Source organism: Calypte anna, chromosome Z, assembly GCF_003957555.1.
Source record: "Calypte anna isolate BGI_N300 chromosome Z, bCalAnn1_v1.p, whole genome shotgun sequence".
Classification (NCBI taxonomy): domain Eukaryota; kingdom Metazoa; phylum Chordata; class Aves; order Apodiformes; family Trochilidae; genus Calypte; species Calypte anna.
In genome coordinates this window covers 72696367-72718082 of record NC_044274.1, presented here as the reverse complement: position 1 = coordinate 72718082, position 21716 = coordinate 72696367, and the positions used below count along the sequence as shown (strand labels likewise).

The following is a 21716-nucleotide window of genomic DNA, read 5'->3' as shown; positions in this document are numbered from 1 at the left end:
ACCCTGCTCCTGTATTGAAACACTGCCTACAGAAGACACTGTAAGAGAAATTGGCTTGAATTGTGTGAGCCTAATTAGTTTCACAGAACAGCAGGGTTGACTGGCAAAATGTCTCAGTGCAGGAGCACAGATGGTACTTCTACAGAACCCAGCACAGGTACCAGTAGACTTAAAACTGCAAAAGGTATTCTCTGCACAACCTGGATGCTAAAATCACTTCCATTTCCAAGTTTCCATCTCAAAAACTTCTGTCAGCTAAGGGGTCCAGGAAGACTGGCATTCTTTTTAGCATTTCTGTTCACCTCTGTGGAGCTCTAAATGGATTAAAAACGTGGTTTTTAAGACTTACTTGGGAAACACTGCAGCAGGAATGAACATTCTCTGCCATGAAGGCAATGATCATGCAAAAATAACATTGCTTGCAGAATTAGAAAGTACTACATGGTACTGAGAAAGATATGCAAGCAAGGACATATGCATTGCCCTGTGGACACTAATTTATTGTTTCCACTCAGCTCAAGAAAATGCCTCCAGATGTTTTAAATATCAAAAAAAGAGAGAAAACATGAACCAAAAGGTTTATAAAAATTAAAATTAAGTGCTGTGCCTATCTGCTTTTTAATATTTTTTTCTCTCATAGAAATTTTTGGTCTATTTCCTTTTTGACTAGTGTGATAAGAACTTTCATTACTACAAAGAATCATCTGAGTATATATTCACACCTACATTCTAGAAGAGACATATGACTGAAAATGCTTACTCATATGGCACAGAAGTACAAATTCAAATCCAAAAAATTTACATACATCTTTAAACCCAAATCTATGCTTCATGATTTCTGTCTGTTGTCTTCTAAACTTAATATCAGCTATTCAAGGAATTGCTTTTAGTAGTTTGATATGAAATAGAGATCACATTTAACCAGTTAACAGATCGGTATTGTGAAAGCTCAAAACTCCACAAGATTATCTAAACTCATCATAAAATTCTTCCAGGTAATTCTTTATCTGTCTATAAAGAAAACTTAATATACATCATTCTCATTCTGAAACCACTTCAGTTGCTTAAGTAGGGATTTCAACAGCAGGCCTTAGATGCAAGAAAAGGCAAGAGGAAAGACCTGAGTCTTTTGTCAGATTGGCAACAGCCTGGAATTTTGTCTTCCTGCATAAACAGGAGACTTAAGAGACAGTGAGCTCTAGCACTGGGTATTGATGTATGAATTATGAAAAATACATGCTGACTACAGGTGTCCATGTTCTCCCTGCTCCCTTTCCAAGGAATCCATTTTTAAGCACTATACCACACTGCTGTAGCAGGATGCTCTGCCTCAGTGGGCCTACCTCAGTTTCCCTATGTAATTCAACTGCTCTTTGCCTCTCAGTTTCACAGTTTCTCAGCTGCCCCCAGCCTGGAGTTGGAGAGTTTCAATGCAAAGCAAAAGGCAGAGCAAACTCTGAACTGGTAACAACCTTGAAGGTACCAATGGGAGGCCCAGCTGGTATCTGTGGTGCCATCTGCTCTCCTGTGTTGAAAAACATAGAGCCCAGCTTGGCTCCAGCCAGACCAAACAGAAACCAAACAAGAACTGACAGATAAACATAAGAATTTGTATAAAGAGGGAAATACATGGATATATACCCACATTTTTCTCTATATACATATACACACAGCTGTAAGATTTCAGGATCATTTTAGAAACTGCTGTATTGTAGCATCACATCGCTAACAGGTATTATTTTAATTGTTGCCCTAGATCTAGTAAAAGACCTACTAATAAGAAAGTTGCTAGGACTCAATTAGCCTTGCATAACAGTTCTCCAGACATTTGATTATTTTCCAGCTAGGTTATTTTACAGCTAGGGTACCTTCTTGCATGTTATCCTGACACTTCATTTTGTGACTCAAAAAGCCTAATGCTCATATAATGCAATTTATGTCTTTTTAGTCAGCATTTTAAGATCCTTTGCTACTTACAATAAATCCAGTTTTATAGGTATAGATCTCATCCATTATCTTGCCCCATCTGGGATACTCATTTGGGCTTGATTTCCTGATCTAACTACTGTGTAACAAATTTTCCTGTCTGGAAATGGATGCAGATGAAAGATGGCAGGAATATCATTTAGGGAAAAAAAACCAAAACAAAAAGTAGTACATTAGTACTTGAACATAACACTATGATAAAAATCGAGGTTAATGGAACAAGAAGAACAAAGGGCTCTTAAGACAGTTCATTCATGATGTGAAAACAGGTAGCTAGAACCCTTTTGTGAGTCTTTTCCAGTCATATGTTATGATTCTAGGAAGTTACAAAGCAAACTTTTTACTCACCTGCTGCACAGGCAGCTAAAAACTTTTCACTCCTGCACAGCTTTTTCGCTATAAGATGTGTACAGTTTCTGTATTTCTAATGAAACAAAAGCAAACCAACACACTCGTATTACTGGAAGCAGTTTAACTTCCTTGGTTACTCACATAAAACTCTACAATACCCCAGCCTCCCATTTTCTGTTCGTGCTCTAACGACGAGGTGCTTTAGCCAACAATACCTTGTCATCCAAAATAACACAGTCCAGTTTGAGGAGCCCTTTGAGCAGCGCCTTTTTCTCTTGTCCTTTGAACCCAGTCAACTGGATTACCCGTTTCTGGCCGCTGTCTCCCACCTGTTAAAAAAAGAAACAGAAAGGAAGCAACCAGCACATAAAACACACAGCGTGCGTTATCTCACGACCACTTCCTACTTGTTTCTCAGAGAAAAAAAAGACATCTTTACCCCACGGCATACCCCGGCGTTTGACCCCGACACAGCCTGGGAGCCTGGCAGGAGGTTGAGGGGGAAGCTCATAGACCCCCGACCCCTGGACTGCGAGGGGTTCCCCCGTGAGGGAAAGCTGCTCGGGCGCCACTGCCATGAGGGAAAAATGCTCTTCCTCGTAGTAACTCACTGCTCTCCCTCGTAGTAACTCACTACTTTCTCTCGTACCAACTCACTGCTCTCCCTCGTACCAACTTCACTGCTCTCCCTCGGAGTAAACACCGCGGAGGCGCTGAGCTGAGGGGAGCGAGCTGCCTCTTCCCGCCATCACTAATGGTCACGTAACGGGCACAGAACTCGCACAGAACCGGCACACGACCCGCACTCGCGCACAGAACCCGCACAGTGAACCCACACAGGCCATGGCGGTGGCGGAGTTGAGGGGGTGGCTTTTCCACCCTTTCGGACCCCTCCGTACGGTGCCTTCTTCCTCCGCTTCCCGCTCCCTTCTTCCTCCGCTCCCCGCAGCCTTCCCGCCTTCCCCCCCGCTCCTCCCCCGGATGTGGCGGTGCGGTCGTTCCGGGCCGTTGTCACTGACGCTCGGCGGTCGCCGGGGTTGTCGGAGCGGAGCCGCTGCAGGGGGGGGGCGGGAAGGGGAAGGGGAAACCCCAGCCGGGTAAGTGACCCCCGGTGGGGCTGCCCCCTTCTCCCTCCCCTTACCGTGCGGGGGCTGAGCGGGACAGGGTTGGGGACCAGCTCCACAAACCCGCCGTGGAGCTCCGGCGTTCCCTTACTTACGGCCGCTCCTCTGCGGGGATTTGCGCAGTTGTGAGGGGCCGGGGAACGGGGGGGGGGGGGGGGTTGTGGGCTCAGGGTGGGAGGGCGGCACCGGAGCCTCCGGTGTGGCGGAGCCGCGGTGTGGGCCCGGGCGGGGGGCGGGAAGGGAAGGGTCTTCCCTCAGGCCGAGGGGAAGGAAGGGGTCGGCGTGTGGGGAGGACGAGGAGGTGGGGAAGAAGCCGTCTCGGAGCTACTTGGGAAAAACGTGTTTGTGTGGTTCGGATGAGTTAAATGTCGGTGGGGGGGGGAGACGGGAGAGACCACGGCGGGCAGGGGAAGGTGAGGGGAGCTGAGTGCGGGGGGTGAAGTGTTCCCTCCCCGCTGGAACAGGGCGGCTGTGGGAGTCAGGAAAGGGATTTCAGCTGGGAGAGGGGAAGTTGAGGGCAGAGGTGAGGGAGAAATCCTTTGGGGTGAGGGTGCTGAGCCCCAGGTTGCCCCCAGAAGCTGTGGCTGCCCCATCCCTGGCAGTGCTGAAGGTTGGATGGGGCTTGGAGCACCCTGGGCTGGGGAGGGGTCCCTGGATTGTCCAGCTGGGACTGGATGAGCTTTAAGGTCCCCTCCAACCCAAACCCTTCCATGATTCCATGCTGATTAAGTGAAGGAGCGTTAATTAGGGTTGCCTCATCCCTGGAAGCTTTCATGGACACCTTGGATGGGGCTTGGAGCACCCTGGGCTGTGGGAGGGGTCCCTGACCATGGCAGGGGGGTTGGGACTGGATGAGCTTTAAGGTCCCTTCCAACCCAAACCAGTCAGAGATCCTATGGTTTTGCATCCTTAGTACCCATTTCTCCTTGTCTCAGTGAAACTTTCAGTGTGTCTTGTGCCACACGATGGCTGATCCTCAGGGAATATGACCAGGGGCTGCTGCTTGCTGCCACATATTTTAGCAAAGGGATTCCTGCCCCCCTGGTCAAGTTGATGCTGGAAGTCTGTTTGCTATCTATTTATTTATTTATATATTTTTCATTATGGAGCAATGTGAAAAGGTCAAAATAATCTTCCCTCTGTACATCAAGCACTCAATTCAGAATTTAGAAATGTAGAAATGCCTGGATAGTGATTGTTTCTGAAACTTTATTTTGGTCCCTTGTGTGTTTGAGAGGTGACATTTCACTTGATTCCTGTGCCATGGAATGCATCCAATGGGTGTTGTACTATGAGTCTGTTAGTGCTTTACATTTAATAAAATCAGCTTTGTGGAACAGTTCCATTTTTATTCATTTTTATACATCTGGAGAGAACAAGGCATGCAGGAATAGAAAGGTGATTGATTCCTCTGAAGAGAAAACCAAAACCACCTGGCTTCAGACATCTAAAATTTGACAGCACACTGGACTCTTGATTTTGAATGTTAGTTTCCCAAATATCAAAATGGAAAACCACTTCTACCAAGAGTTGTGTTGCTGTCCATAACGTATTCCAGAATCCTTAATGCTTACTGAAGTTTTTCCCACCTTCTCCTTCCTTAACACTGCAGCTATATTTTTGTATGCAAGAGAGAAATAACCATCAACAGCCTGTCAGTAGTTTTTGATATGTGGCTCTGTAAAGTCTTCAAACATCTACTTGAGTGTTCAGAGTTAAATGGCTGTATTCATAGCTTGCCTTTTTTGATTGACAATGAAGATTAGTTATATTTTCTATTATGTACCTGTTGCAGCTTTACACCATTACTGAGTTGTCAGTGCTGTAAAGGTATTAATTTAAATTCTTTTAACTGGAGTGCATAAAATAAAAAACCTGCGCTCGTTTTATAAAATGTAATCTGACGTGTATATCACATTTAATCTATTATCCTTAAATATGGGAGGGTTTTTTTGATAGTCAAAATTTATCCTTTTAAAAATTAGGAACACCATTCATGTGAATAAATACTTCTTGGTTTATTTGCTATAGTAAAGCTGAAATAACTAATGTTTGGATAAATATTTTTAAAGGTAATAATTTAATTCTCATTAAATACTACCAAGCATTACTCAACTGGTAGGTAAGAGCAGTTTTATGCCACAAGGCACTTAACAGGCTGGAGAAGTATTCAGCATTCACAATGCTATAAGTTGTTACTAGTGAGGATGTTGCATATTTATATGATGATAATTCTTTTACCTGTGAGAATATTTTTCTATTTTCTTTGGTTTTGTTTTCTTGTCTCTAGTATTTAAAATATGCAGAATCAAAGTAACTGAGGTTTCAAACTCTTGATGTCCATTTTTACTTAAAAACACATTGTTACTGAAGTGTAGCTTTAGGAAGTTGAGAATTTGTTTTTACCTTCATTTTAGTGATATCACTTACCTCCTGGCTCTTTATTTTTATCATAAACCCAAACTATTTTCTCCATTTCTGTCTTTAATATGGTCTCATTATAGTAGCTAAACATCTCTTAATTCATTATGTCTTATTTGCAAGGGTTAATAGGTATCATAGGCCTAGGGTGCAGTCTTTTAAACATATTATTCAGTCCTGATTCTTTCCTAATTTTGTTTCTTAGAGACTGAAAAAGAGAAAAATCTTTTTTTCAGTCTGTTGCTGTACCTTTCTACTTTATACTTTTTGTTTCCTTTGTTTTCTACACATAATTGTTTAACCACTAAGTCTTTTACCTGGAAATGTCCCTGTCCATATTTCCCTATAGGTAGCTGGTTTTTTTGCAGATAATGTATGGAGTTAACTTTTTCCAGGTGTCTTTGGTGTTGCCATGAGCAGTGTGATCACTGTTGAACCCTGTCCTTAAATCTCACAAAACCTCTCTTCAAGCCTTCAACCCTTCATCTTCCACTTTGCAAATTAGGGTTTGGGTTGGTTTTTGGTTTGCTTTTTTTCTTTTGCATTTTTTTTTTGGTCCCTCACTAGTCTTTTAACTTTCTATGTTGAAAATTATGCAATTTATTGCAGTAATTCTGGTACAATCCATGCATTGTTTCCTGCATCCATGCATATTCCTTCTGTTGTGAAATGTTTGACTTTTTTTTTTTTTTTTAATCTGGTAAAGGACATTTTTCATTAATGCTTAAAATATTTTCCACCATTCATAGGAGTTTATCAGTTGACTGGTTCAGAATTTCAGAATTTTAAAAATAATATTCATGAGAGCTTTTCTTCCTTCTGTTGCCTCAACATAATATGTCTATACTTGTTTGAGTGGTATTACCTGAATGAACAAAAATCACAACGCCACAGGTGAATTTCAGTCGATTTTTAGTAATCACAGCTACACTGGAATGTCAGTCATAAAAGCTAAAACAGTATTAACTGTCTCCACACTGCCTTCCTGTGGAGAAAAATCTTATTTTGTGCCCTGTTTTAAGCCCATTTTGTAAGTCCATCTTCAGTGTGAAGCTCTAGCTCGGTTGAAAGCATGGAGGAATTTAAATTTTCTTCTACAGTGATAAGGGATTACAAGACTCAGAAATAATATAAAACTCCAGAAGCTACAATATCTTCTTAAAAACAACCATTCTTCTGCAGACATACCTGTAGTTTGTGAGCTGAGGAATATAGGAATGGCACGAGGGTTGTGAAAATTGTTGTTTTTCTTCAGACTTTACTGATGATAAACTCTCAGTAATTGCAACTTGTATTTTAAAACATCTTCTTTGTGGTCTTTTCAGGATGGATCATTTGTGTTTCTATCTTATAACCACTTTTCATGCATAGAAAATTTAATTTCCTGGTGGTTGTAAGCTCAGCCTGTCTTCTATCTCCCTGTATTAGTTCACTCACTAATGAATTAGTGACTTCATTAGTGCACTTCCAGTCATTCATGAGTAGGAAAAACATTTTGTTTGTTTTTTCTAAAATAGAGGTGGTGGAATGGCTTCATTTTGCATTTAATACTAAACTTTCCTACTGCATAAAGTTCAAGTTTCTTATCTTTTCCTGACAGGGTTTACTATTTGGCTGCTTGGACCTTCTTTCTTAATCATGCTTCTGTTCTCCTGCCCTGACCTAAATCCACTTCACCTGTCTGGAATACTTAATTGACCTAATTCCCCCTCTGACTTTCTAATATTTTCTCCTAGGTGGGAAATCATTTGGATGTGATCAGCAGGTTTTCTTTCATCAAAGTCCTTCAACCTTCTTGTTGACCTAAGTCCCATTCAGATTTTATTTTCTATTTTTTCTATTTTCTATTTTTTATTTTCTTTTAATGTAAATTTCTTTTGTATCTTTTAAAATTATATTCTTAGTCTTTTTTTGGTACTCTTCTTCAATAAGTAACTGCAATCAGAGTGGTGAATGTGTGTGATGGTAACAGAAATACATTTTCCTTAATAAATACAATAATACAACATAATTTTATGTTGTTCTAAAACAGTGTATATACTCAGAATACAGGAATTCTCTGCAATAACCCCTCTCTCCCCTCTGTTTTATTTCTTACTAGGCAATTGACTACTGTGATTGATGCCCCACAATACAGATAAACATGAACCCTGTCTCACAGGCATTAAAAAAACAAATTAGACATGATGTAACCAGTGGGGTACATGTATACTCTTTGTCTTTGCTGTTCACTGTTCTTGAGGTCACTACAGGCAAAAGGTATAGATGATTGTGTATGGAAAGAGAAAATAAAAATGCTGGAAAAAGGTTAGAGGAAGGTGTAGCATAAATTCTGATAGGGAAGATAATGAAGTTACAACAAGAGCAACTAGTACCAAAGTATCCTCAGTGCCTTACAGTTCTATCTATTTTATAAGTTGTTGTTATTGTTATTATTATTATTATTATTATTATTATTATTATTATTATTATATGAGTATTACCATTATTTATTATATGAGTATTTATCTAAAATTGTTACATAGGCAACAATTACATACAATTGTTACAAGTATCAGGCATAGATCTGCTACTTAAGATAAGGTGAAAGACTATCTAGAGGGTTCCTTGGAGCACTTTAGCTGACCCTTAAGCTAGGATGAAACCTCTGTCATTAGCAGATCTTGAGATAAATATTATGTTCTTACAGATTTGCTTGTCATCCAGCCTTAAGAATTCCAGATCCCTGCAGAAGACAAGCTTACCCTGGGTTATCAGTGTCTCTCTAGTGTCTCATGAAGATTGCAGCGAAAGCACTCAGTACTAAAATAAAGTGTTTGTTGGTTTGGGGCTTTTTGGATTTCTTTGATTGGCATTAAGTTGTTTGGGCTTTATTTTTTTTATTTATTTTATTTTTATTTTAGCACAAGTCATAGCCTACTAGACTCAAAAATCAGACGGCAGGTTTTTCTGTTTACCAAAGAACAAGTCCAAAATTAACTGTCAGTGCAATAGCAATAGATCACATCCATGTAGTAACCAACAGCCATAAGAAAGTTTGTTTCTCTCTGATTAGCTTTGAGGTCTGCTTCAGTGCAAAATGAGCTGAACTTGTGTGGTTTTCATCTTTCCTCTCTGAGTCTTGTGAAGAATTTATTTCAATGAACAGAATTTTTTTCTAGATGACCAGTTGTGTCCCATCACACTTGTGGTCTCGGGAGTTATGATGAGAGGAGTTTCCTTATTGTGAATATTTCTGTGGGATTTCACTTGGCTTTGGCACATATTCTTCTCCCACCTGGAGATACCTCTCTACCCTGTGGAGGAGGATGTTCCCTCAGGGAAGGAGACAGCAGTGTCCTTTTGTGATTTGTACTCCCAGGAGTTCAGGAAAAGAAAAGAAAAAAGAAAAAAAAGAAAAGGATTTCAGGAGAAGTGTCTAAACCTTTTGCAGGAGGGGACCTTTAGCTGTCCCTTATGCAGAGGAATAAAAGACTTCCTTTGAAACAATGACACAGGTATGGTCTCTGCCTCTTTTCTTCCACTTTCCCAATGGAGGAATGGCATTTATTAGTGTGGAAGGTTTTTGCTGGCTGTGGTTTCTCCCATCTGGGATGCTGGTATGGACAGAAGGTCTGTGTGGTTACCAGCATCACTGCTCATAAAGATCATCAGGCTGAAGTAAGAGCAGCACTGAAATCCCTGACTAGAAACAGATTTTCTTTGCAGGAAATGCTGGGGGAGCATGAAAGTCTCCTTTGGGAAAGCATTATGGGCTCTTCTGTATAACCATAAACTCTCTTAAGAACTCCAGCACTGTTTCTGTCCTTTTCCTGCCTCCTCACTCCCATCATCATCATCAAAAATTAACCCTAACCCTAACCCTGAGAGCTAAACAGAAGCCCCATTCACAGGATCTGAAAAATCACTTTGTAAGAGGAGTTTGTGGTGCCAGCAGTCAACAGGATATATTTCTTTTCCACAATAAAAACTTTGTAAATGGAATAATTCTGAATTCAGTGAGGGATTCTGGGGACAGGAGGCCTTCAGCTGTGTCTCCTCAAGAGGAGGTACCATTTGTCTGCCTGAAACCCTTCTCGTGTTTTGTTGAAGGGAGGCACAAACAAATATGACTGTTCCACTTACGTGGTTTTAAAGACAGTATGGCAGGAGAGGGAACAAAATAAAGAAAGAGCAGGATGAGGATTAATTAGGAGGCTAATTGGGAGGATTCCACGTGTAGCATGTTATAAATACATGATGTAAATCTGAGCTAAATGGTAGATGCTGATTGAAATGTGGCAAATGAGTCTGTCAGTTTTTAATTTAAACATTTAGAGTTGCTTTCAGAAGCTAATTTGCTGCAATCTATGGAGGCATAAAACAGGCCTCAGTAAATTATATCTGGAAGTGTTTCTGTATTTAAGTCACTCCTATGCCAGTTTTTTCCAGGTGAAATGTCCACCTCTTAAGTTTTAGGAGTGTGATATTGGAATGAGCTTTTCTGTGGAAGAGACAATAGGGAATTAACATGAGACACTATCTAATTAAAGATGTGTACATATACATGTGTCTGTGTAGAAATATATAGGGTGGTATTATGTGCCATCTGTGGGCATTCCTTGAACAAGATTAAATTCTTGGCTAATCCAGCTAATTCATCACAAAATAGCTGCACAAAGTATTGACATATTGAAGTATGATTATGCATTCTCTGCAAAAATTTCAATAGTTATTCTTTTAAATGGATAGATTTGGGTCATTTTATCAGTAATTAAAAGAAAAATTACATCACAGAAAGAATCCTTGATTAAGAATAGTTGATTAATTTTTTTCTTCCAGTTTCCATGTATACAGTGAAGTTTGCAGTTTTGCTGATTATGTGATTAGTGGAATTTAACCATAACTTTTGTTACTTCTAGTTGTCAAAAGCATTCTTTTTCACTTTATTTTTAGTTATATGCATTTTATGTTAGTAAGCTTCTCAAAGAATACCCCACTCTGATGGGCCATGTTTCAAATACCAGCTTAACTTTATTTATGGACTCTCCCCTAGCCTTTAGTTCCTGTATCAATATTGGTCTTCACCTAAAAGTCTAAGTAATGTAGTTAGCAAATTCTTCCTCTTTTAAATGAATCTGTTAGCCAGCTGTCAGCACTGTGGTGTGCCTGATCTCCTCTCCTGCAGAATTCAGTTCAGTATCAAATCCAAGTCATCTGAATAGCAATGCAAAATGCTGCTGGAATATTACTCTGTTGTACTTTATAATTTTCTATTATTTTCATTTTTTTTTTTTAATTTTATGTTTGGTAAAGCCAGACCTCTTACACATTGTTGCTTAATTTTATTTCTCGTTAGTTAATATAGGTGAAATAATCAGTGTAGATGTTTCTGCTTATAATTTCAGTTTTAGCAAATATGCTACTTATTTAACTTGTCCAAACATGTTGAAGGTATTTCATTTCTTCAAATTTTAAGGCAAAAACATTCACAGTCTGCAAAGGGAACACTGACAAGTTCAGTCAAAAGGGAAAAGAAGAATAATTTATAAAAGGAACTGTAGATAATGATGCCAGCCAGTTGTTTTAAAGTGCATCTACCTCACCTTTAATGAATTAGATTTGTCAACAGCATATGTTTTATGCACTACTTCTAATGAAGTGGCATACCAGCACTGCAGGGTACTTTGAGGTTTATTCCATCAAAGCTTTTTGCTGTCGTAAAGTAGACCTTTTTAAATAATAGATACTAAAAACTACATTTAAATAACATTAAGGTTGTGACACAAACACCAAATGACAAACTTCAGGCAACTCAAAGTTAGGGCTGACAACTTGTCATTAACTTGCATTGTTGCTTTTTTAAAAAGAAGAACAATTGCATGATTTAAGGATTGGGTGTCAGACTAACTTTAAATTTCTTGGCTTTTGTGGGTTGGAGTTACAACTTCACTGTCATTTTTTATATAGGTTTTTTTCATAACCTCTGTTTTCAGAAAAGTCATAAAAGCAGGGCAATAAGTACAGGCATTTTTGGCTTACTCTTAATTTAAAATGCAGAAAGCACAGGTCAAAGAGCAGGGGCTATCCTTGCAGCTCTTTTAACCCTCCTGTGCTCTTGTCTCTGCTTTCTTCTATAGTGCTGAGCTACAGGAACTCTTAACCCCTAAAGCCCTAGAAAGGTCTAGAAGATCCCACTTCTTTTCCACATAAAGAATCACTTTATTTTTATTTTACACTACTGAATAAAACAAAGGTTTAATAAACGTAGAAAGCTTTATAAAAATGTTTTGTATTACTTAAAATTTTGTGAAGCAGAAGGAAGTAAAGAGTATACTTCCTCTTATTTCTTATATATGCATTCTGGGAAACATGTTCCACCACCCTCACAGAAAATAAGCCAATACCTCTTATCCTATCACCACAGGCCTTGATAAAAGTCTCTCTCAATTTTTTACTGTGTCCCCTTTATATATTGATATTAAGTTAAACTTCAACCTCTTCTAAGTTGCTTATTCTGCAAGTGGGTGACCAGAAGGTAGATTATTCTCAGTGAAATTACTGAGCTCTGCGGACCTTGTCTAAACGTGCTTTGACATGTGCTTTCCATGTGCTTTTTCTTGAGGTGCTGTGACCTTATTCCCCATCCTGTACAGATTCACAGATTCACAGGATTCAGGTCTGAAGGGACCTCAGGGACCCTCTGCTCCAACCCTTCTGATATTATTGTTTATCTGGGATGTCCCAGCATCCTGCTGAGCTGAGACTTCAAACCTTCCAAAGTGGGGGAATCCCCCTCTTCCCCTAGGAGACCATTCCAGTGTCTGACTGTCCTCAGGGGGAACAATTTTCCTTTTGTGTCCCATGGGAATCTCCCTGGAAGCACCTTGTGCCCATTGCCCCTTGTCTTGTCCATGGGACTCCTTGGAAACAGGGAGTCTCCAGCTGCTCTGTAGCCCCCCTGGAAGTACTGGAATGTTGTAATAATGTCTCCCTTAAGCTTTCTTTTCTCAAGGCTAAGCACACCTTTTTTTTATTTTTTATTTTTAATCTATTTTCTCCATTGCTTTTGTACCTTTGGAACAACAAAATGGAGTGTTTTGTAGCACTGTGCGTTCTATAATAATTGTGAATAGAAATGGAGGTTCTAATGTTAAATTTTCTTTTAATATTTTGAGCTTGGACTGTTATTAACCAGCTGGAATTAGGAAGTATACTGTCTTACTTTATGAGCAATTTTATATAATACTTAAGCAATTTAGATTTTTATCTGTGCCAGTATTCTTTCTCAAATATTAACTAATACTATTTTTACTAACTTCTTTTTACATAGGACCACGGGTGAACTATTAACTGAATAATATGCAAAAAACAGAACACACAGTATTGGTTCCATAGAGAGCCCACTGACTGAAGGTATGTATTTGGGTAAACTGTGTTCTGAAGTTGACTTCTATGAACTGCAAAAGCTTAAAAAAATCCATCTGGGTGGTCAGCTGAGGCCTGTGATGTTTGTAGGAAAGTGCTCATAGTAATAATCAAGAATATGTAAATGAATTTCTATTGGTTGAATAAAATGTAGGAGGTTCTACACTTAAAATGGAGAGGTCTAAAACTTTGTATAAGCAAACTTTGATTAGACTTTGTATAAATTCCTGTTGCTTTACAACAGCTATAAAAACTGACTGCCTGTTTTAACTGTTATGAAGTAGACAGGTGTGAACTTTAGGTTAATATATAAAGTATATAGTATTTAGGTTAGCATATAAATGATTTGAGTTGGAAAAGACCTTAAAGATCATCCAGTTCCTCAAAGATCAACCCCCTGGTCATAGCAGGGCCACCTCCCACCAGCCCAGGTTGCTCCAAGCCCCATCCAACCTGGAGTTGAATACTTCCAGCCATGGGGCAGCCACAACTTCCCTGGAGCACCTGGGCCAGGTTCTCACCACCCTCACAGGAAATAATTTCTACCCAAGATCTCATCTCCATCTTCTCTCTTCCAGTTTAAAGGTATTTCCCCTAGTCCTGTCATTCCATGCCTTTGTCCAAAGTCCCTCTCTAGCTTTCCTCAAGTCTGTTCAAATACTGGAAGGTGCTCTAAGGTCTCCCCTCAGCCTTCTCTTCTCCAGGCTGAAGAATCCCAACTCTCTCAGCCTGGCTCTGGAGCAGAGCTGCTCCAGCCCTATTGATCATCTTTGTGATCTTCTCTGGACTCACTCCAGCAGCTCCATTTCCTTCACATCTTGGGGACCCCAGAGCTGGACCCAGAACTGCAGGGGGGTCTCACCAGAGCAGAGCAGAGGGAGAGAATCCCCTTCCTTGACCTGCTGGTGATGTAGCCCAGGACATGGTTATCCTACAGTCTGTTCTGTAGTGTAACAGAAAGCCCTGGTAACCTCTCTTGAGCCTGTGACAAAGTAGTCAGAAAAAATGGCCTGTCTCTCTCAAGTTGTTTGAATCTTTTTTTTCTCAGTGCAATTAATCTGTTTCTCTCCACCCTTCTTGTTACATTCCCATTAAAGCGAAGTAACATGAAATCTAAATTGAATTAAAACTTACAGTCATTCCAAGAAGTGGTTTGGGGAGCTGCATCATGCAGTAGTACAAAGAAAGAAGTGGAATATTTGAAATAAGGATAGTAAGCTGTACAGTGTTTATAATTCTTGCCATGGCATTTGACTGGGAACATGTGAGTTTTTTCAGGTGATGCAGATATGAAGGTGGTGAGGAGTAAGGAGTTGCCACTTGATTTTTTTTCCTGTAATAAACTTATTACATGAAACTATACAGTGGGGCACGCTGTGATAGAAGAAAAAAAATGGAAAAATCATTCCCATCTGCTTGTTCAGTGCCATTCCACGTTACAAAGTCCCAAAGCAAAATACTTTTAGTTCTCTTATTTAGAACAAGTGTTTTAAAGTCTTTTAGTAGTGTTCAACTCCAACTATTAGCATGTAGCAGAGTATTGTGATGTCCTTGTTAGTACTGTAATGTTATTATCAGTTTATTTAGTAAAAAATATGTTGCTTCAATAAATGCTTCTTCCACTGTCTATCACTGAGCACTTTCTTCATCACTCAGAATTTATACCAGTAACTACTTTTCTTACAGGATGTTTTGTTTGTAACATCATCCACAGTGTATCCTGACAGTAAACTTTTAAAGAGAATTTTGGGCTGGGACCACCTGGGATTAGGTGTTTCACAACAAGCATAATTTCTCTTACAGATTAATGGAATAGTTGAAATTCTGTGATTCACAATGTAACCCCTATATAAAAAAATAGTTTTGGTCACAGCTCAGGCTTCTAGAGGATTGTCTGTAGAGTTGTTGCCATACTCAGTTTTAGACAGTTAAAGAAAAAGGTATATAGATTGAACCTTAAAAATTTGATGAAGTGTGAGTTTCCAGCCTGAATCTTACATGGCTTATCAATTTTTAACTTAAAAAAAGTTGTAAGATGCTATAAAATTAATAGAAGGCAAGAAAAAAATTGGTAAAATGTTAATGTGACCCAAGAAAAAGGTTTTATCCCTTTTTCTTTAGTTTATGATGTTCCTTTCTCTTTCTCACTGAAAATTTTAACTGGAGTCTTCACCCCAAAAATTTTAACAAGCAAAAACCCAACAACAAAAATGAAAACATCAGAAGAAAACAAAAAGCTTTATTTTTCAGTTTAGTTTCATTCTGGATCAAGGTCTGAATTTCATGTGATGGGAAAGCAGTGCATGTTGCTTACACTTTAGTTCCACTTCTTGGCTGGTTGCACAACTCGTTTGAGTCTTGTAATTATGTAAGAAATAACAGACTGCACAGTGTTCACTTGTAAGATATTTATGAACACTTGCCCTCTTAATCATGAAACCAAAGGCTAAGTGCTTTCTGCACTAGAGGATTTAATATAATGTCATTATAGCAGTTGTTAAAGATGATAGGGAGGAGGAACATCTTTCTGCATCACAAATCAGATGATTGTATTTCCTTTTTACACAATAATTTATGGCCTGTTCTGGTTCCAAAGAAATATCTATTTTTCCCCTGCATAAGTGCATTTTGTTACCATTCTTTCTTCTACCTCTGTAACCTTGTTGTCTCCAAGTGCTGGAGTGTGAGAGTGTGGTTTAAGAGATCCTTGAGAAGAATGCAATTCCTTCCACTATAACTATTCTTTTAATATTCTCTTTTATTATTCTTTCTTTCTTCTTCAGCAGCAATGAAAAGGTATCGTGGATAAATATTTTTTTAAGTGCCACTTGCTTATGCTTTTTTGTTCTTCTGTAGCATCATAGCTTTGATGACTTGTGCTTCCTGGAAAGAAAGATGTAACATCTGATAATGTAAGTTATCAAGTGAGACAAAACTAGAATGAATTGTAGAGAATATTCTCTGGGAAGATAAAAGCTACCTCTGAGCAACTAGTTGGAAAAAAAAAAAAAGATACATGGCTTACTAGTTAGTGAGATTCTTCTGTATTAGGAAAAAAAAAATTAAAATAACCTAGATTCTCTATTAGCTACAAAATTGGAGATCAGTTAGACACAAGGTTTAGTTTTGTACAATTGATTACAGTTAAGTAGATGTGGTAGAAGCATGGTTTCATGTCAGTCAGCAAATTTGTAATTAATTATGTTGTTCTTCAGGTGTCTTTCTTATGTCATACGTCCATTATGAGGTGCTTAGACTCTGAAGATACACAGTATAAAACAAAGACGATAAAATATAATGTATAGTATAGAGTATATAATACATAATATATATAATTATATGTACTATAATATATATAATGTCATTTTTGAACACATAAAGCTTGCTGGTATCATTTATGAGTTCTGCTCTGGTTTCAAACTGTTAGTTAATGAGAAGTCAAGACTAAGAACTTCACTTAAAGAGAATTACATAAATGTCCTTTTAACTAAAACTGAGAATACCATTGGTCTTGTGTTACCCAATGTCATTTTTTTTTTCTCCTTGAAGTGATCTTTTGATCAGATCGTTTTTTTAAAGTGAAAGAACATGGGGCTGCAAACTAATGTAGACCTGTGATAGAATCTGAGTATCAAAATTGCCCTTTGACTAGCAGTGCTGAAGGAGAAAAGTCAAGTAAGCTGTTAAAAAATTTACTCTTCAGTAGGAAGTAAAAAAAATAAAATAAAGAGGAAAGCAAGAGGATGCCTGACCATGAAGATGAGTGATCATGGAGAGGCAGTTGCCAGCCCAGACTATTAAAAGAACACCAAAATGCTGCTATGTTAGCAGGGAGCATAATTCTCTTGCTGTGGGACTGTAAACACCATCAACATGTACACCTGTGCATTTCATAGTGATTTCATAGGTGCTCAATTATAGGCTTTTATTATTTTGGTGAATCCTGATGAGTTACCAAAGAGTCTTTTAAAACAGCTTTGATTAGTCTTAAGTTAGGCCTGTGCATAGGACAGGTAATCTCAGGTATTTAAACAAATATTTAGATGGGAAGCATGTTGGTTATTCTGTTGTTGGTTTGTTGGTTGTTTTTTTTTAAATAACAAGTATCACTTCAAAACCTGATCCCAACCTTAAAAAAGTCAAAATACTGAGAAGCAGTAGATTTCCAGGTGATTAGAGAGACTTGTATGTCTATGTGAATGAAATATTTTATATTAAAATGTATTATGCTTTGATTAATCCATGTGAACTTCAAATAGAATGCTAATTATACAATACTGTGCCTCATCAGAGAAATCAATTACTTTTAAACTGATGTATGTGAAGCAGCGAGTTATGTTATCAAGATTACTTTGAAGACAAGCCAACAGAGAGGAAAATGATTACAGATCACATCCTTTTGCAGAAGCTTATTTCCCTTGAACATGTTTCCTGTTGTCAAAGCTAACCTTTCTTAGACTGTTGCTGATGTAGTTGAATAAAAAAGTCCTCCTTGAAATTCTGATTTTTATTATGTCTTCGCAGCAGCCATTTGATAAATCTTAGAAATGTAAAATGATCTTGAAACTGATCCCATGAGATCTGCTAAATGGAAATTATTTATATAATCTTGTCCTTAATTCAGTTAGTGTATGACATGCAATCATCACCTTTTGCAAGCTGATTTTTCTTTGACTTGAACGTGCAATTACAGTTGTTGGTTTGGTAAGCCACTGAGTCAGTCTACACTAAACAAGAAGCTCATATCAAACGCTTGGCAGCTTCAGTGAAAATTAAAAAGCATGCTTTACTGTAGAGATTGTCAAGAGTGGAAATAATATTTGTCCAGTTGGACAGCTTGCTTTTGTAGTCGCTAAATGAAAGTTGAGATTCTGTCTCTTCCTTGAAAGCTTCTGTGTCAGGAAAGTAATTTGGACTGTTTGTGGTTTGACAGGGATTATTAAAATCAGATGAAGTGAAGGGAAGGAAGTGTGAGAAAGCAAAATTGACAGTGACACTCTCTATTATTTGCAGCTTGGATCATGATGACTATGTTGATATGATAGATTCTAAATGTTAGGTTCACTGTTGGGATATGTTAAGCAGCAGATACAGTAAAATGCAGTTATAGATTATTTTCCTGATTTAACAAAAAGCCATCCAGCATTTATTTTCATTGGGAAATTTGAGGGGAATTGTAGCAGAAAACAAAAGACTAAGAGGGCAAATAGGAGGAGAAAGGAGAAAGAATTTAATTTTCTCCTTTGTGATTAAAGCATCATCTCTTTATCATTTCTTTAAATTTATTCAGCTTGCTAGTACACTTCAGAGGGAATAAAACTGAGGATTCACAATCGATAGAACAGGTTGTAGAATTTCTTTTTCCAATGACTTGAAATTTGGTAGGAATATTTTTTACCTTTTATAGTTTTGCATAAAGTGAGCTCGGATCTTAAAGATTGCTGTTTCACATATTTTTTTCATGACTTGCATCTTGCATTTTATTTTTACATAGTGATCTTTTCTGCCACTTTGAGATAAATAATTAAAAAACTTAAATTATTGCAATATTCATAGAGCTGAATTTTTAATTGCTGACGATACATTAGCTGCACACTATACATTCTTTTGGTGTCTGGTGAGTATGCAATGTATTATTTAATCTAAATCCTTTGTTTTCTCTCTTGGTTGTATAGTTAAACTTGTGGGTTTTGAACAGGCAGGTAGTAAGATATTGCACTAGTCAATTAGTTAGAACCTTGTCCTCTTTTTTATGTGGTTTCCTTTATTCTGTTTTCTGGTGTGGGAACTTTGTGAAAAATTCTATTTTGGGTCAATTTTCAGTGTAGGTTTTTCATTTTATAGGAAATTAGAGAACTGAGGGGAAAACAGGTGACAGATGAAAGCCTTTGCTGTTATTTAGCATAGCCATAGCTTTCAAACAACATCACCCAACCTTTGAACATTTAAGCCTTGCCAGTGAGGCAAGTCCTGTCTCTCATCTTCATCTGCCTTCACAGCAGAGTGAAGCACATCAGTGCTTCACCTCCCAGAACAAAAGGTAAGGGAGCAGAATGACTGAGGGAAAAGAGGTTACATAGAATTAATTTCCAGACTTGCTAAATAAGGACAGCTGTGAGAGAAGTGGGTGGTGGTAAAACCAGGGTGGGGATGCTGGTAAAGGAGGAGGTCTGATAACAGAGCACAGGAAAATTCTTGTGTAAGAGCAGAGGGCCAGAGCCTGGGCTGGAAGAGGGGCTGTGAAACAGACAGCTACCCTGAAACAGACCCTGGAGTAAGAGTATTGAAAATGTGTGAGCAGGAGAGAGAGATAAAAGACACCGTAGTGAACTACTTGTGCAAGAAATGAAATGTAGTTCTGTATTTGCAGAAGCATACTATCAAAATTATATAGAGCTATATAACTGTAAAAAAAAGGTAAGATCTGCCTTAACAGGATTCTGTTCTGGTGGAAAAAGTACCTACTAGCTTGATGCTAGGCTTAGTAAGGCAAATCTGTAACCAGAAGTGCTTACAATTAACATAAGAGAAAAGAAAGGGGGGGAAGGAAATAGAATTTCTGTTTTGATTAAATTTAGAGGGTCTGAGTGTGTGGTTTATCCAGCTCCTGATCTGAAGTGGAGTTACTGTGTAGTGTAATAGGAATGGGCCTCCACTTACACGAGTGTGTAACACTTGCAGCTGAATATAAGTGTGTGTTGATCATTTAGGGAGTTAAGAGATTGCTGTCTTGGTAGTGTGTAGAAGGCAGATAAATCAACCCAGTTTTGCACTTGGAAGCAATACTAGTTTGACATTAACAAGCAATATACAAAGTACTTAGTTGCTTTTAGTCATTATCACAGAAGATTAAAACAGTTATTCCTTGACAGGCATATTCTAAACTGTGAGTATGCAGTGCCACTAAGCTGATGCAGCTGATACCATTGCTTGGGCCCAGGATGGGTGCTACTGAAGCAGCTGTGCTTGAGCTCTTTAATGATGGAAAGTATGAACACAATAAGCAACTTCCGCCCACTCTGATTTTTTCCTTTGTGTTTTATGCTTCTTGCCCTCCTCCTCAAAGAGATAGGGAGCATTTCATTCCCTCTCCACATACTCACGACTTGTCTTTGTTTTGCCAGGCATATTTTCTGCTTATTCTGCAGTTGTCTTCTGGTTCCAACAGACGTATATTCTCTCTTTGCACATCTTTTCTTGAGCCCCTCTTGTGCAACTGCACCAGAAGTTTCTGTTTGAGCCTTTGCAGTTTTGTGCTTCTGTTGAAGCTGAGTTACAAAACATGTACACATTTTCACTGGTGATGCTGTTGGTAGTGCTACAGTGCAACAGGATGCAAATGCTTTGTCAGCAGTAGTGCTGGTTTAGAGACCTTGTGTCTCTTTTCCATGCAAGAAATATGAACTTTGATACGTATAAAATGGTGGGGATGGGTTTGCTGTGCTAAGAAGCATGGGCTCAACAGTACTGAAGCTGTGGGGTGGCATTTTGATGTTAACACTGAATGGGGGGTGACAGTGTACGTTTGAGCCACAACAGTTCATCACCTGGCAAAAATCAGTAATGAAGCAGAAACAAGCAGGACTGCACAGAGAGAGGGAAAAGCAAGCTAGCTGTCTGCCATTCCCTGGCCAAACATTTATGTGTGCTTAGAGACACAGATATTCTGTCAGTGGAATTCAGTAAAAACTGCCTTCATGGACAGACCCAGAGAGCTGTAGTCAACCATCTCCCATAGCATTCTCCTGGAAAAGCTGTCAGCCCATGGCTCAGACAGGATTAGGAACTAGGTGAGGAATTTCCTGGAGGGCCACCAGAGAATGGTGCTGAATGGTGCTGATCCAGTTGTTCCCCCAGGGATCAGTGTTGGGCCCAGTTCTGTTCAATATCTTCATTGATGATTTAGATGAGGGGATTGAGTCCATCATCAGCAAATTCACAGATGACACTAAGCTGGGGGGAGTGTGGATCAGCTGGAAGGCAGGAGGGCTCTGCAGAGGGACCTGGACAGACTGGAGAGTTGGGATGATCCCAAGGGGATGAGGTTCAACATTCCAAGTGCCGGGTCCTGCACTTTGGCCACAACAACCCCATGGGGAGCTCCAGGCTGGGCACAGAGTGGCAGAAAGGGACCTGGGAGTCTGGATTGCCAGGAAGCTGAACAGGAGCCAGCAGTGTGCCCAGGTGGCCAAGAAGGCCAATGGCATCCTGGGCTGGCTCAGGAACAGCGTGGCCAGCAGGTCCAGGGAAGGGATTCTGCCCCTGTGCTCAGCTCTGGGGAGGCCACAGCTTGAGTCCTGTGTCCAGTTCTGGGCCCCTCAGGTCAGGAAGGAGATTGAGGTGCTGGAGCAGGTCCAGAGAAGAGCAAGGAGGCTGTGAAGGGATCCAGCAGAATTGCTGTGAGGAAGGGCTGAGGGAGCTGGGGGT

General features: G+C 39.2%; 2 protein-coding genes across 2 annotated transcripts in view; one reads left to right on the top strand and one right to left on the bottom strand.

The window, feature by feature from the left end:
• Positions 1 to 3241, bottom strand: part of SLF1 (SMC5-SMC6 complex localization factor 1) — a 38622-nt gene extending 35381 nt beyond the window's left edge. Inside the window, exons 1-3 of the mRNA XM_030467634.1 lie at positions 3174 to 3241; positions 2553 to 2666; positions 2335 to 2410 (exon numbers count right to left, since the gene is read on the bottom strand). Of these exons, the coding sequence (XP_030323494.1) occupies positions 2335 to 2410; positions 2553 to 2666; positions 3174 to 3182 (199 nt within the window). The 5' untranslated portion in view covers positions 3183 to 3241. The remainder of the gene's footprint in view (positions 1 to 2334; positions 2411 to 2552; positions 2667 to 3173) is intronic.
• Positions 3242 to 13202: 9961 nt separating this feature from the next.
• LOC103526969 (uncharacterized protein KIAA0825) overlaps positions 13203 to 21716 on the top strand; it is a 40999-nt gene continuing 32485 nt past the window's right edge. Inside the window, exon 1 of the mRNA XM_008492115.2 lies at positions 13203 to 13277. The gene's annotated coding sequence lies outside the window, so the exon portion shown is untranslated. The remainder of the gene's footprint in view (positions 13278 to 21716) is intronic.